The sequence below is a fragment of the Channa argus genome, chromosome 15 (genome assembly GCF_033026475.1).
Source record: "Channa argus isolate prfri chromosome 15, Channa argus male v1.0, whole genome shotgun sequence".
In the NCBI taxonomy this organism is placed as follows: Eukaryota; Metazoa; Chordata; class Actinopteri; order Anabantiformes; family Channidae; genus Channa; species Channa argus.
Genome location: NC_090211.1, coordinates 9,113,330 through 9,130,442, shown reverse-complemented (window position 1 = coordinate 9,130,442; position 17,113 = coordinate 9,113,330). Strand labels below are relative to the sequence as shown.

The 17,113-nt window shown below is 38.0% G+C and overlaps 1 protein-coding gene across 3 annotated transcripts; it reads right to left on the bottom strand.

Annotated features, from left to right (window-relative positions):
• Positions 1-1,621: 1,621 nt before the first annotated feature.
• On the bottom strand, positions 1,622-16,340 carry atp6v0a1a (ATPase H+ transporting V0 subunit a1a). 3 transcript variants are annotated; one of them, XM_067477364.1, is made up of 22 exons: positions 16,191-16,340; positions 14,848-15,008; positions 13,510-13,588; positions 13,135-13,232; positions 12,920-13,048; positions 12,174-12,256; positions 11,737-11,863; positions 11,563-11,645; positions 11,379-11,472; positions 9,394-9,606; positions 8,380-8,530; positions 8,033-8,172; positions 7,587-7,753; positions 7,402-7,492; positions 7,096-7,214; positions 6,792-7,008; positions 6,576-6,683; positions 6,369-6,476; positions 4,128-4,172; positions 3,444-3,561; positions 3,166-3,337; positions 1,622-2,653 (listed from the first exon to the last, which is right to left on the bottom strand). In XM_067477364.1, exons 2-22 carry the CDS (start codon positions 14,962-14,964, stop codon positions 2,560-2,562), a joined length of 2,553 nt encoding a protein of 850 aa, XP_067333465.1. In that variant the 5' UTR covers positions 14,965-15,008; positions 16,191-16,340; the 3' UTR covers positions 1,622-2,559. The 3 variants fall into 3 exon arrangements, with proteins under 3 accessions (XP_067333465.1, XP_067333466.1, XP_067333467.1); XM_067477365.1 differs by having other exon boundaries at positions 4,128-4,145; XM_067477366.1 differs by lacking the exon at positions 4,128-4,172.
• Positions 16,341-17,113: the final 773 nt, after the last annotated feature.

Genomic DNA, 17,113 nt, shown 5'->3' with positions numbered 1-17,113 from the left:
GACTCTGGTTAGCCACAGTAATGTGCAAACAGCTTTGTTAGTTGCTGTTGCAGACTTCCGCAAAGACGTTTCATTGCCATAGTCAAAGCTAAAATGATATGGTGAACCCTTGTCCGTCTGTGCCTGCAGCAGCTGCAAAAGCATTTCTGTTATCTCAAAGATCTAGTGTGACATTAAAAGAAACACAACATTCCTAAAAACAGTCTTCTGCCAAACCAAAGTGAACTTAACATTTACCTTAGATAAAGGAGCATATTAATAAGCTCAGTCTCATTGGGGTTTGTACTTTGAATCTGCAGAGAAAAAGTTCTTGCAAGTGTAAACTCAGCAGGATTTCTTGGGCTCTCTTACAAGCTTGCTCCTACCCCTGGCCGTACATGACACTCTGGGAAATATTAAATTAAATCAGCTTGTTCAAAAAATTCCACGATAAATAAAGAGCACTATTATTACTTTGGGCTGTTGTGGCTAACAGAGGCCGTCCTACTAAACACACAGACACACAAGATAGAGAACACGATGTCCTTTATCATAGAGGATTTTATTGTCTGGCCTCCCAAGGTGCCAGCAGGATGAGATGCTTTGCTTTAGACTTTGTGTTGGCAGTGACCCCTCTCAAAGAACAAGCCATACCATGGACCCTGTGGTCTGTGGATGACTGCCCTCCCAACTAATCTACAGCCGCACCCTTCAGCACCCTTGTTATTTGTTTCAGCATTAGACTGATGTACACATTAACAATTATAATCCACTAAAATTATATAGATTGTAAAATAAAATGTTATGCAACACGATTGTAATTTGAATGGTTTTGTATTAATATTTCCAAACATTGCAACTTTTTATAAGATATAAGCAGAACTATCACCACTGCTACAGTAAATTTAAAAAATGAAAAAATGTCAAAAGTTGATTGTTTCCTGCTGCTCTTGACAGGACTGGGAAAGTCAAACCCTTTCAAAATGGGTAAAGACATAAGTGGATATTTCTGTTTGCACTCATTATAACATAATGGCTTATAGATGTCAACCCCAACTACCTATAAGTCACATTTTAAAGGGAAGGTCTATTATCTTTGGGGAAATTTTCTTTAGGTTTGCCAATTAAATCTCCAGGGTCCCATTTCAGAAACAAAAAAAATAATAATCTGTCACAGACAAATGTGGCTGAAGTTTTAAAGAGGATGGTGGATGGAGATATAGTGAGCTTCAACTTCACAGCCTGGTCAACAGCACCACCAAGAGGAGTAAGAATGAAACACTTAAAGGGTACAGTTTAATGTATTGAGGATTTTTTATTATCATTAAAAATAACCTGCAAGGGATGTAATATAGCTGGATTTTTAATGTCAAGTGTCATTTTTCATAATTCTTCTGTAATCTTTTTCTTATTTCTACTTACTTCTACTAAATATAGTTTCAAATTTGCCAAAGAATCTCATCATTTTCTTTAGTTTTTAGAACTCAACTATATACACATACACACATTATGGTCTGTATATTGTGTTAATATAGCATTTGAACTGAAGTAAGATTTTAACTGATCATGGATGTTGCTATAGTGTTAACTTTCTGCAGTGGAGTAAAAGTAAAATCACTAAATAAAAAAAAATGACACAACCTGCTCTTTCCACTTTATTGATCATAGATGGACAATTAACATGGGTGCTCACTCATTTCTGAAACATTTAGTCTGAAGATGTGTGCTTTAGTTTCTCTATGCAAAGTGACGATGTTATTTTTTACTTGAACATACAAATGAAAACATATGGAAGAACATTCAATCGCTGTGTCACTCTAACACACTGGATTGTTACAGATCACTATTCTATGACAGTAGAAAAATAAAACAAACAAACAAAAAAAAAGGCACTTGCGGCACAGTCAGAGCACAGTGAAGTATCAGTCAGTAAATATTCAATTCCAGAGAACTGACCCAACATCCTGAAATAAGTTAATGTGTCTTCCCTTTGGACAGCGTGAGGTCAGTATGTACGCGATGGAGGAGTCATTGTCTACATGTGCAAACAAAGTGGGTGTTTGTGAAATCAACCTGATGAGCAGCACTGTGCAAACAAGATGTTAATTGTTGCTGATGAAAAATGCTAAACCAGAAACAACTGTACAACAATGTCGCTAAGTATGAAACAGTCACTTTTTTCTAAATGGCCATGTCTTCAGGAACTTTATGCATAGATGGAGAAACCCTCCAATTCGATAAATGCAGCTTTTATGAAGGAAATATTAACATAAAGAATATTAAACACCATTTTTACCAACTTTTAACTAAATTTAAAAAAAAAAAAAGACTTAAGGCACAACAGATGACAGTTAATCTTATTAGGAACGAGTGAATTGTTATTTCTGTCGGTAAGATCTATGATTTAGAAATTAAGAAAAAGATGATGAAATGTTAAGGGAGGTAAGGAGTGTCACTCAAAGTTCTGGTAACACCCAAGAAGATGGAAACAGCATCTCACAAAAACATGAATGATTACAAATTACAATTTAACGCCACACAGATTCTCAAGATGAGCGACACTAGAAGGTTAGTCAGAGATCAGTCCTCAGACCTCCCATCCAAGATGGCTTCAAAGGTGAATGGGAGGAACTTGTAGCCCTGGCCTATATAAAATTTGGTCTGGAACTCCACCCTACAAAGAAAATACAACAATGAGCAGAACATCTATTACACAATAACACAGTCAGGCCATACTGGTGATGATGGTGAGGTTGGGCAATGCTGAGCTGAGCAGTCCCCCCTGATGACCCCTGATCTTTATTCCAAGTCCGCACCCACTTAAGTCTACACCCTGCTCCTGGACACAGTCCTGGAGTTTGTAACATAAGCCCCTTCCCTTTTGGAAAAAGATCGGGCTCTATTTTTAAAAAGGACAGTGATAAGTGACAGTTACCTTTTAAGTTAGGAGTTGTGAATGGCTGCCATTCTGTAGGCTGTCTGTACAAAGTTTATCAGCACTGAATCATCACTACAATTCATATTTGTTGTTAATAGTTACTTGTACCCTTGATCCAGATAAAGACATTGATTCCAGGACAAAGAAGCTTTTTCTGTGTAATCATAAAGAGTAACAGACTACACTGCAAGTACAATCTTTGACACTTGACCTAGGCAACACACACCCCCACACACAGCTCAACTTACCAATGCAATCGCAGTGCATGTAGGAAGGCTGAAAGCCCTTCCATAATGAGGAGTATGGCAACTGTGAGGCAAGAAAAGGCGGCAAAGATAAAGGACAATACAACAAAGCCCCCAAAGCCGCGGTTTGACAGGCCAATATGCATCACCATGGTCCACAGAACCTCTGACAACTCTGTGCATGGGACAAAGAATGCGCACAATTTAGAGTTCATTGTCTAAATGTGTGGATGATTTTACATATTTACATCAAACCTTAATGATCAAAGGTTTTGACTTACCTGCGTGAGCCAGACTGAGGGCCCAAAGCCTCAGATAGGATGCTGTGTTGGAGATGCAGCCCAGACAGTACTCTATAGTGTGGATCGCCTGGTGCACTGCTACATCTCCAAAGTTAAACTGTTGGACAGAGACATGACACCAAAACATAAATGTATGTTGGTGAAAACAACATCTGTACCACAGGTCCTGAGGTTCAGATAGGAGTTCATGTGTGCGCGTGATCATTCAGGTAGTAGAAAGGAAAGCTACTGTGGATCTGCAAGGCCCCCCAAATTAGAGGAGGTCTCCATGAACCCAAAGAATCAGTTGCTCTGCTAATACTTCATGCACATCAGTGAGTGTAAGAAAGCACTGGCCAACTGGCACCCACTGCTTGAAGAATCCCTGCAACCCATGTCTCAACGGGAGACTCCAGGAACACAATCACACACCCAGACTCACACCCACACCCACACCCACACACACATACAACAAGACTCTCCCACACACCCACACTCTCACACAAACACCCAGACTCACACACACACACACACACACACACATATATAAGAACAGCAGGCAATGTTTGAAGGCATACATAGTGAACAAGGCAAGGAGCAGAAAGAGACAGAATTGCTAGACATGCAACATGGCGGGAGGGGATAGGTTGCAGGGTGGAGTTGCAGCACGAGCTCCTGTCCTACCTCTTCCTCCTGGTTGGCCTTGAAAGCAGGTGATAAAAGGCAACGCTTGGTTATTGACAAAGCAAAGATGGACAGACCAACATCAGTGGACGAGAAGGTCACAAGAAAAAGAAGAAAAAAAAAAAACCAGTTTCTCATACACAACTAGGGCTGTGTAACATGACTCAAATTTCACAATAGACTTTTTTGTGCATTCACTGAAATTACATGGGAAAGCTGATTTATGAATACAATTTGAATTATACACTTGAAGTGTTAGTAGGGTTAGTCTGTATTTGTCATGCAAGAAAAGCATTCAAAATACATGGAATGGTCAAGTAGTTGCATTAAAAGTTAAGGTGGGTTGATTGTCGGTGAAGGGTCTCAGAGCGGGCCTCGTTTTCACCTGGCTTAAATAGCCTCCTTAGGTGAGTCTATTCATGACAATGAATCATGTCATGACAATCATGAGTCATGACAATGTAATCTAATAAAAAATGGAAATGAAAGGCCTATATTTTTACAGACGAGCCCTGCAGCTTTTTCTCAGAAATCATTTTAAATGCTGCTTCATTCACTCAGCATAAGTAAGTAAATTAAATCCTAAGCACACAAACTACATATGTTTATTCACTGTCAGGCTCCTCCACATGTTGCTAAAATGCTGCGTCTGCATCATGTGGTAGAAAGCTGCTTTGTACTTTGAGTCTGATCTGCGACCACGATAGAGCAGAATATGAAACGATAAGAAGTTTTTCTATGTTCACATGAAATATATCGTCATATAACGCAGCCCAATGCTCAACACTGAAGGATGAAACATTCGTCCCACATGCACTGTCAGTTCATTTCAAAATTAAATTAAACCCACAAATATGGATTTCCTTCTACGTGGTGTTAAAGCTCTGCAGCATGACTTATCAGCAGTTCACAAGAAGTATACATTTAAAAAGGAACTAAACACAAAGTTGGTGAATTAGGAAACACAAAATCAAAAACTGCATTTCTTTCATTTCTACTCACTGTACAGTTTGACAGCTGATACACAATATAGTTCCTTAAAACAATTTGCAAAATTGGACCTTTTTCCATAATGAATTGTTCATTTCCACAGTGGAAGAGGAAACAGGTGTAAGGTATTGGTTTCTGTTTCCAACAGCTGAGTGAGTGAATTATTCAAAGATGTAAGTAGATACTATAACTTGCCTTTCCACAACCAAATGCAACTTAACTGCTTGCCCAGTTCTCCAGAATGCCACCACAAGGCACTGTAATGTTTTATAACTAAGTGCAGGCACAAATTCCTAATATGGCTCAAACAATGTACATGGCTATGGGAATGCTATGTATTTTACAGTATGTAATGTTCCTGGTGTGACCCAACATTTGTGGGGAGAAACCATGTTTGGAGACTTGACCACAAACTTTAAACCTGCAACAGTCATAAAGCACAAACTATATAGTCTGTATATTAATTGCAGTATCAGGTTATGAAGCACACATATTTTTATAGAAAGAAAGCAGTGGTAGAAAAACTAGCCAGATCCTTTTCTTAACAAAAGCTATTAATACATTTGTGTTAGGAAAAATACTAATACACTGGAAGAGGAAGGACTCAGATCAATAGCAGTACTACAGAGTAAAAATACCCTCATAAGCAAAAATCCTGCTTCAAAACAAAAAGTTGTATTTAGCAGTTAAAAAGTACTGGCATCAAGATATACTTAATTTACCAAAAATTTGTAAAAATGTCTCATTTCAGAGTAATATACAATATATTATTAGATTAGAATTTCTGATGCATGATCGTGTTCATCTTTCATATTATAGCTAGAAGTAATGGAGCTCATTAATTACTGTATTCTCTTGGGTAGCTCAATGTAAAATAATACATCACAATTTGTTTTTATTCTATATATTACATTTCTAAATGTTATTTTATTTTAATTATTTGGCATTTAAATTTAAAAGAGCAGCAATTATCTTTAATGAAATTGCCTTTTAAAGCATTATTTTACTTACAGCATTGTTATTTGTCTAAGTTGTCTATTTATTACTAAAACATTTAGAAGTACTACAATTGAGATGGAACAAATATTAATTTTGTGCTGGTGCTCATATGATTTTCAGTAAAAAGTGCTAGGAGTAGAAAAAGTTAGTCTGAAGCCCCATGGCCTTCCAGTTTGCAAACTTTATGTGTAAGAGGGATATAATCCTGTCAGGTAGAAGAGTGTTTGTGACGAGGGCACATTTTCTTTTTACCTCATGCTCTTCCTCAGAATGCTGATCGAGTTGGTCATGCTGGATAATTTCAGCCTGATCATCAGTGGGCCCATTGCTCACTCTGACCCCTCCAAAGTTCTGCGTACCCTTTCACACAAGATGCATAAAAATAGTCACTTATTGTCATTATAATGATACAAAAATAGGCTATCCCATAGTTGAGGTTGCAGCTCTGCTTTATCTTACCTGACTTTTCTTCTTCAAATGCTGATTTCGCTCAACTAGAGGTTTCACTACTAACAACCAGGGAACACATGCCAAGGCCAAGATCACCAAGAATGATTGTATAATAATCTACAGATTCAGGGGAATAAAGAAAATCACAAAAGAAGGGTGATCATTGTGTTGCTATTCATTTAAGAACAAAAAGATGGATGGATGTGCCTAACGAGTGTATCCAACCTGCCCTTTGTAGAAAGTTTTGTTCGTGGAGTCACTGTAGTTGAAGAGGAACATGTTGATGAAGGTGATGAGGAGAGTGGGAGCTTCTCTGGACATGCTTACATTGTATATGGTCCATTTATAGAAAATCAGAACGACTAGGTAGCCAAACAAACTGGACATGAAGATAATCTCTGGGATAAATTCCAAGTAGATATTCACAGGTTTCTGAAAATACCTGTAGAGTATTGCAAAAATCCAATGTGATGCCATGGCAAGTGTGGAAAAAAGATAAAGGAAATACAATTGAAAATTGAAAACTTACAAGTGGTTGAAAAGACTGAGAGAGACTCCAAAAAGCATGTGGAATACTCCCAGGATAATAGACATCTTCATCTTGAAGGAGTTCAGGAATGTCAGCTTGTTGGAGGCAATATTCCAAATCTAAGACACAACATCATCAAGTTATTTGAAATACATGGCTATGAATACAGATTAATCCTAATACTGATTTTAGCAACAAACTAATGAGTAACAACTCAGCTGGAATCCTTAGCACAATTCCGAGACCACAGACACACACACAGACACACACACACACACACACACACACACACACACACACACACACCGGGTCAATGCCAATGGGGTATGGTCCAGCAAACACTCCTGGTACTCCTGGGTCCAACTGCAAAACTGCATTGCCAGAAAGTGTGTCAAGTCTGAACAGAATGAGAACGTAAACTTAAATTAGAGCAAAGCAGAGCAGTCAGAATGAAACAATAAAGCTCCAGTAAGTGATTTTCAATTACTTACGTCCAGTTGCCTCCTACTTGAGAATTGAACATAGGCCTGACGCTCCAGCTAGAACCATACACGTTGAGGGACTTGGAGAAGCAGTCATTATAAATGATGCCAGTATAGATTGAGAAGATTCCCATCAGCAAGATGATGTAACGGCCAGCAAACACCATGTTGAACATCTGCCGAAAGAGTTATTGTCTTAAAATGTCATGAGAAAAACAAAAACCCATACAGGTCTAAGGAAGATATGGTCTAATCAAAATGTATATACACAGTATTGGTGATAGATGATAGACAGAGAGATGTACTTTTTTAATATATATTTTGTATTTACTTGTGATGTGCATTTCTAATGCATATAAATAAAGAGAAACACCAGGCTTTGTATGGCTCTGGGGCTGGTATATCCCAGTCAAGATGGTGTAGGATTGATGACATGAAAGTGGCGTGTCTCATACCTCATTGTCGATCTTCTGGGCTATCAGCCTCCTCTCCCTCACCACAAGGAACAAGGCACCACAGGTCATTAGAATCCCGTGGCCCAGGTCACCAAACATGACCGCAAATAGGAAGGGGAAGGTGATAATGGTGTATGGTGCTGGAAGTGAGGATGTGGCATAACATGAGGGTGGGAAGGGTGGTGTGGCAGGTGAAACAACAAATGAGTGAAACATCTCATGAAACAAGGTGACAATGGAGGTTGCAGCTGAGGCCTTTCAGTGTGCAATTTGAAACTACAGGTAGCTGGCTAAACATATTTTTTATTTATTAAACAAAACCACAAAGGTCAGAGGCATATGCATACCAGGGTTCATCTCACGGTAGCTGCCAATTCCATAAGCATTCACAATGTTTTGAAAGCCTGAAGTGAACTTGTTTGTCTTATTAAAGGTAGGTGGGGTCTGACTGGTGTGCATCCTATTGAGGATTGAAGGTACAGTAGAGCCACTCTTCTCCTAAGAACAAGATGAAGGAGAAAAAAAAAAAAGTCAGGCTGTGTATTATTTTCACTTATAAATATGACCAGCTAAAATGTTTCTGGAATTCATTGAAAAAAAGGGGAAAACCACAATCATTTTAAAATGGAGTAAGATGCAGATAAAGTGAAAGGGTAGGAATACTTTTTCAAGAAACTGTATATAGCCCGTCAGACATGCACTGGAATTCTGGGTCTCCTGACGCAAAGGTCGGCGTGAGACTCTACATCCAGACTTTATCTATCGAGCCCCTTAGTACTACATCCGTATTATTTGCGCGAGTTTGTACATGCAGCACGCTGCTCTGTACTGAATTGAAACAGGCTAAGGACAGAGCATTTCAGGGCTGTATTGATGATTTCTTAAAAATAAATATTCTAGTAAAATGAATTATAAATAAATAGTAAAATATGATTGTCAATAGCAGAAAAGTTACTCCCCATGAAAAGCACAGAGCCATGAAGGTAATGGTGGCCTTGAGCAAGGCCTTTAATCCCAAGTTCCCTAATGTGTGTGTGTGAGATGTAAGTGTGATTAGAATACTAGGATACTAGATTTGCCAGCTGATTAGTCAGGTCCATCAATTAGGTCAATGATTTCACAGTACCTGTTACACCCAGTACTCAGCTGGCACACTTGATATTTTTTAAGTGTTGTTTCTGTCATGTCTGTCTGCTCTTGAAGATTGTTTTAAGGTCAAAACAGAAAAGACTTAAGACTGCCACCATGCCTTTGCTCGTTTTCGGCCTGAAAGAATAATGGGGGCTGGTGTGCGAGTTTGCATATGAAACACAGCTTCTAAATAGTGGAGAGTTTTTTACTGAACACATATTGTTACTCACTGTTCCTCTGCGTAGAGCAAACTGGATTGAGTCAAGTTCAGAGACAGGACACCATGCCTCAGCAATCAGACACTTCTGAGTGACATCAATGTTGCAGAGGTTGAGAGTGTGATAGATGGCCTTCATCTTTCTGACCTTGATGAACCACACTCTAACTGTCTTGGCTGCAGCCTGCAGGACCCTCTGCCTGTGATCCTCAGTCTGGTTCAGCACCTTTGATGTAGATACGATACAAATGGTATTTGCTTCTTTTGTTGTAAATAAAGTTTCTGATCATCATTGGCATTTATCACCAAAAACATCAATCTAAAAGAAGTCACAGCCATTTTAATTATAAAATTTCTTTTTAAAAATAGCAGGAATAAAACATTCAATTCCTGACATTCATAGCAAAGGGTTTACATTTACTGGTGTGATTAGTAAGCATTAAGCCATATGTTAAAGACCAACAGGCTGCCCAATCCATTAGGTTTTCCCCTAAGAGATACAGGATACTCCCAAATATGCAGTTGTATGACTCACATTTAAAGCCAAATCCCATGATCAGCAAACGGCAGGTTATTTAAGCTCTGTGGTGTCTGTCTACAGGCACGGCCTTGCCTGCTGTCGAAAGCTTAATGGCCCACACATAGCAGACTGCTGTCCAAACAGCTACACATTCTTCATCAACCATGGCATTTAGCTTCCATGCCCACGTAGTGACCAGCATAGCATCCACAAACATGATACACACTGTCTACCCGTACAGAGAGCCATAAGAGGAATTCCATCTTTGTCAATTATTTATTATCCGTCTAGTATTAGGACTATTAGGAGTGTGTCAATGATTTCCAATTACCTAGTTTTCTGCTATATTTCAATACTATGATATTGCAATTATAGCACAATTACAATCTTATCTGACTTTATTAAAAACATTAAATATTAATAGTGCTTGTGGAAAAAGCAACAGGAACTTTTCGCAGCCTTAAACAAGCCCAACTTGAAATCTTTAGAAAGAAACCTGCACCTCTCTTTTTTCACAACAACTTTAGCTCAGCCATATTCTGAGGATGCTTGGTTTTAACAGCTCTTAGCTCATTTCACAACAAAGCAGCTTTATGCAAAAAAAAAAAAAAAAAAAAAAAAAAAAGACCAATAGTCTTATGTGATGTTTTTTGTTTGGCATTATTCACATCAGCAGATTATTGTGGTAAATAAACTGTGTTTTCTCTTTTTAAGTCAAAGTGCTAATCTTTCTCTAACCTCTCATCTTTTTACACTTATTGGACTTCAGGTTTGCAAACTCATGATTCCAATGGCTTAACATAGTTTCTTCCAAAACAGAACAGATTGAAAAAAAAACCAAGAATGATAGATATTTAATCAACCATCTTTGGAGACAAACATATACATACATGAAGATTTTTCCAAAGGGTTCACTTACATTGTCTTGCCACTGTACAAATGTGATGTATTGCAAAACACTCCTATGGATCCATGTATAATTACATGTCAAAGAGACATGTAAAATCCTGAATATTAAAAGGGCTCTCCTTTTATTTCTCAAAGGAAGAAATCAGTGTATTAACAGGCTATTAAATAGAGAGGACTGCAGCTCAAGTCAAAAGGGAGTAATTGTTGGTGGTAGTCTTGTGATTGTTTCAGAGGATGAAATCATTAAGGCTACACTGGTACAAAGAAAACTTAGAAGAATGTGTATTTATCAAATAAATATTGGAAAATGTACAATGTACAGCCTGTCATTATGACCAAGTAAGATGTTTTAGTCACTTATGATTGCTAACTAACTACCTTCTCTAATATCTTGCAGACCAGGCATACCCTACCCAAAGGAGGAAGGAAAAACACATTAACAAAAACAAAACAAAAAACAAAACAAACCTAAAAAAAAAAAATAAAATCAGTAATTGTTACTACATTTGTACAAGTCAGTGTTTGACTGAACAGTGTGCAGACATTTTCATCAGAAGTGTATTACTTACCATTTGTAGGTCATCAATTCGTACATTCACTCCTGCTTGCATCTCCTTCCTCTCCAGGGGTGTTTCTGGACATGGGTACAAGGTTGCTCTGAACCTGAACATGAAGCACAGATAAGGAGTTGTTGGGTGAGACCGCTTAATAATTGTTAATAATTAAATTAAATATTTTTCCTAATTCACTTACCCCTCACAGATCTTTTTGACTCTATTCTTCAGCTGGTCTCCTTGGAAAAATATGATGAAGACAGACTTGTGGACCTGGTCGCCCTGAGGAATCATCATAGAGTTAGGATGTTAGTAATAGTACATTAAAAAAATGCCTTAGTTTTGAATGTGTGTTCATTAACAGTCTACTAACTGTAGTCGGATCTTCTAGAGGATCTTCAATGTCTGCCTGCCTCAGGAAAACATTTCCTCTGCAAACTCTCCATAGCATCCTTTCAAATGTGGGAATACGTTCCCTACCAATGACTCCAGCCACAAATCTATAAAACAAAATTTGTTAATTGCTTACCAGAGCTGATGTGCATAAAACCGATAAGACAAATACATTTAACAAAAACACACACACACACACACACAAATACATACATACACACAGTAACAACAGTGAAGTAACATTCTGTAATGTTATGGCAATAAATATTTAGGCCTTCCTGCTTATTTGACCTTTGTTGTGTGACTTAGCTGGGAAGTGGTATGCTGCATGTGACTGTAACAATACATTGCACAGACCTGAAAGTCTCAAAAAAAAAAGCCAAATCCGTTTAAATCCGGAAAGCCCACAAGAATTACCCCAGTCTGAGAGCAGCTCCTCTGTTAATCTCATTGGGTTCAAGGAGGATGGATGACTCCTCCAGTAAACTGGGGTCCTCCATCTACAGGAGTCAGTAAACAAAGCATCAGCTACAATGATAACATAACTACTTTACCACCACATGTCACACACATATACTGATAAACAGTGTTTCTATAAAATTACATTATTATTTACATCATTGTTAAATAATCAGAGAAAAGATAAAGTTTGCTTCCAACAGACAGTGAACTTCACCAGTTAATGGGTGAACAGCTATATGTTTGGCTAAATGATTGACCAAAAAGCTCATAAAAACCAACTTTGGCCAGTATAGGCAAAAAGTGGGACACTGTTGAAAAAAAGGTGGTATGGCAATGATTTTGCTCCAGCAAATGAAAAGTGTACAGAGAAATAAATCTAAGCAAAGCATTTTACTGCAATTCTACTTGTGGATAAGGTGAATAGCTGGTGTGAATGTGCCAGAGCCAAGTGAGCAACATCCATGAAACAAAACGTATTGCTTTGCAAAATCGTGTGTGTCTGTGTGTGTGTGTGTCTAACTGGTGCAGACAGCTTATCGGTAGTGTCTGTACGACACTGATGTGAAATGAAAATTAGTTGCAATTGAATAGTAAGAAACATTTACAAAAGTAAAAGTCTAACTTCTCCTTTAGTCTACCACAATGTTGCTTAACAGACCAAGCACATCGTTTTTCATGACTATGTGTACCATGAAGCTGACCTCATCAAAAAACTGTTGCGTGCGACGCAAAATGTGCTTGAGCTCAGTCAGCTCCAGGAAGTTCTTCTTTAAGGCTTCTTGGTTGGTGTTTATCTCCTTCAGCTCATTCTCAAGCTTTTCAAATGTGGCCTGGGGAAAGACAGAGCATTCAAGAGAGGGAAAAAATACATACTGTAAAAAAGGTCGCTGTTTAGGTTTAAGAGGAAAACAGTCACCTCCAGATCGATCATGTCCCTTGGGTAGGGGACTTCAGGATTCTCTCCAGTGTCAACTATGGGGATGTTTGCTTTCTTTATTTCTTTCTCCACAAATCCTGAGAGAAAGAAGTAACAATGTTAAAAGAAGGGTAGAGTTGTACATTTACTTAACTCTGGATTTAAAAAAAACTACCCCTCCTAGTAAGCTGAGAGGGCACTATGTTTAGGACAACACCTCTCTTTGTATGGGCCCATTTAACTTTTTAAAGAGTGTCAAAATTAAATAGAGGTTGTGGTTGTGCTGCCACAGCACAGTGGCAGCACTGTTAAATCCACTAAGGGCTCCTGTAAGAGCACAGGCAGCTCCTGAAAGAAATCTCTAAGCACACTTACTTAGTTTGCGATCCATCTCTTCACATCGCCGTACTTCGTTCACAAACTTTCGCTGGAACGAATTTACATCAGGATTTAGCTGCAAAAAAGAAAAAATACATTATATAATAAAAATGAAAAATATTCAACGATGACCAGCTTTTCCTGACAAAACAAAATAACTAAATAAATACTGTAATAAAGGTCACTGAATAAATTAAATAAAGTGTCCTTTCAGAACTAAAGCTTTGCTGATGTTTCACATTTTTCATCGACCTATACAAACTAATGACCATGACAAATCCATCTTATGAGAAACTCTCACTTCCTGACCGGCAAGGATCTGTGAATCAGAAACTGTAGCGTCAGTGACAGTTATAAAGAAGCTTCTCACATCCCGTAACTTTCTGCCTCTGGCCCCTTTTTAACCAGGTGTATGAACTAAATTAATCCACTGCGAATTAGACAATAGGTTAAAAAACAACTGAGTCTATTAAAATGCAGCAGCAGCTCAACATGACAAGGAAATGTGAAACATTAATATTATCAAATAATTTAGCTTCTCCTATTAAGCTGGACCCATACAATATTTTAAACAAAATACAACTGAAGCAACACCCATAATCATGGTCAATGAACACAATACAGTGACACCTGATGTCTCAAATTTTCTAAATATGTTAGTATTGTATAAATGCATAGATATGAATACTAAAAAGCTCACAAAAAAATAGACTAAATTATCATAGATAAAAACTAGACTTTTTTTTGGTTACTAAAAAGAAACTACAACCAATGTGAAAATATTAAATACTAACTACTATTTTACATTTTTCTCACAAGACTAAATCAAAATTAGGTGCCAACATTTACATTGAAGTAGTAACACTTGTACAATTAATTCTGCACTGCTATCAACTGTTTACTCTTGGAATAACTGGATGTTAGAAAATCTATCAATGAACATTTAAAAGAAGCAAAAAACTCCTTTTGGACATTATCACCTGCCAAAGTTGCAATTTTCTAAACTGGTGGAGGATGATTTAGTCTAATTTCTTTAAATTAATAAAATGTCACTGACCTACTGTATTACAGACCATTATACATGCATTTTCTAGCACAAAGCCTCACTCAGGGTTAGTCAGGAATGGGGGTCAGCAATGAGCACATGACGCAAAAGGCATGAATTCTCGCAGAACTGTTACTGATGTGGTAATTTTATATATATATATATATATATATATATATATATATATATATAAATAAATAAAATTACCACATGTTTTTTTTCACCACGTAAAAAAAACAGTTTACATACACAATTTAGTGGCGATGATTTAAAAAAAAAACAGAACTTACATCACGGAACTGCACCATCCCAATCTCTCCCAATTCACTGACACAACAGTAGGCAGCTTCTGACTGGAGGAAGAGCTGAGCCAGTGTCATCTCTTCACTTCTTAAGAGGTCCCCCATGTTGCTGATGGATGAGAGTGCTCTGCACCCTTTAATCAACCAGTCTGTAGAAAAGGAGCATTAAGTGAAAATTAGTAACACTCAAATATTAGCAAACATGATTTGCAGTTGGTGGAAACACACTGCATTAGGTTTATTAGAGCCGCCTGCTACAAAACATGAAGGATATGCAAAAGTTCGACATTCAACACTCAATTGTTTGTTACTTTAACACAACTGTGAGAAGCTGGCATGTGACAAAAGAGTAAGAAAATATCAGCTGGCCCCATGCTGGTCTCATGATCAGTACAGGAACATAGTTATGCTAAAAAGAATTTGAGCTGTAAAACAATATACCTAGAGAACCTTTGTGTGGATTGAGGTTTTACTGTGCACAGGTAAACAGCCAGCGTGTATTGTTTGTCATTTACATAGGAGTAAAGCAGAAGTTTTAGATAGAAACTCTTGAGGCAAACTTTCAGTACCGACCCTAAAACAAGCACACAGGTCTTTTCTGTGGATTACAATGCAGCATGTGACCTAGGAGCTCCCACACTCCATCAACGCTGAGTGCACATTTACGGCTTTTAAAACTCGTTTGCATAACGAAACTTCAAAGCTGAAACAATTGGCATTTTCAGTTCATTAAGATAGTTAATTAGCATAACAGGTTGGGCTGCTAACGTAACCAGCACCCCTGTTAGTGAGCGTTACATTAGAGATTCACCTGTCAGAACTGGGTAACTAACGGCAACTAGCTGGAGCAAGCCGATGAACGATCCGACTCCCTGGGCACGGACACACATGGAGTTCACCAAAACTATTAACTCTACACCGCGTAATGAAAATGTGTAGCAGAGCTGGACATTTATGATTTCCTAACTAGCATTAGCTTTGCTAGCGTCAACGCTTATAACGCTAAGAGAGCAACCTAATATCAGCTAACAGTCGTCCTAGCAAACGCTAGCTAGTTAAAGTGTTACTTTTATTGCCAGAAGAGAAGAAGAAGGAGATTAACTGTGGTCGTTTTAACGTCTTTCCTGCGATCGCGCTAATAATGTTAAACGTGTCGCTAATTGTCAACTAGCCAACGTTAACGTGAAAATGTAACAGCGGTTAAGGCTAACACACCTGTTGCTCACTATTTAACCTCGGACACAAAAGAACGTCAGCTTAACGCTGAAGTAGTTACAAGAATTATGTTATGTCCTATAGTTAGTTAAAAGTTTCTCTAAGACTAATCTTACTGTTTAAATGAAGCTTTCCTCTCCCCCTTCCGCCTCAGCTTCCTCCCAGCAGAGAAGACACTTGGACTTCGTCGGGAGTTTGTTTGAAGCCTGAAACAGGCAACTCCTCTTCTACTTGTTGTCAGTATAGACACTACAGTGCTGGTTGCTGCCCTCTAGATGACACACAACTAACCGACAAGCCACAGTTGGCTAACTTCTCACTTTGTCCAAGACAGATCTAACAAAAACACAACATATTTTTTATTCCTGTTCACATCTCGTCTGTCTCACTAACGGATTATCAGTAAACTGTAATTAAATCACTTTGCATGATTCGGTACAAAAGGGGCAATACAAATACAATTGGATTGTTTCATTTGTTGCTCATTGGTTGCCCCTATTAGGTTGTTTTTAAAAACATCACATCCCTAAACATAACACAGTAATGACCATATAACAAAAAAGTCAATCAATACAAACAGACTGGAATTAAATTCAACTTGGAGGCCGTCTACACAGAGACAGGGGAGACTTTGCTTCTTGAGGAAGCTTAAGGCTTCCTCAAGAAGTGCAATGTGCAATAAGATATTGCAAATAATTTACTAGTCTGTTAGTCTTTAACCTGCACAGTTATATTATTTACCGCATGTTATTGTTTTTTTTTTTTAATGTCTTGTGTTTTTGTGTTATCTGTTGTTTGGTTTTGTGGTCTGTGACATTTATTAGTATATCTAATAGGCACCATGTGAGATAGATGTGCTTTACACAGCAACATAAATGAAGGAAAGTGCAAGTGTACAAAAAAAAAGGGAAACCCAAAAGGGAAGGGCAATAATGAAAAGAAAATGTTTCCAATAGCAATAGACAACTGCTTCCCTCTAGTGGTTCATGTGTTGTCACTGTTGCCACTAGGTGGCCCTGGAATTTTCAGGTTCAAATGT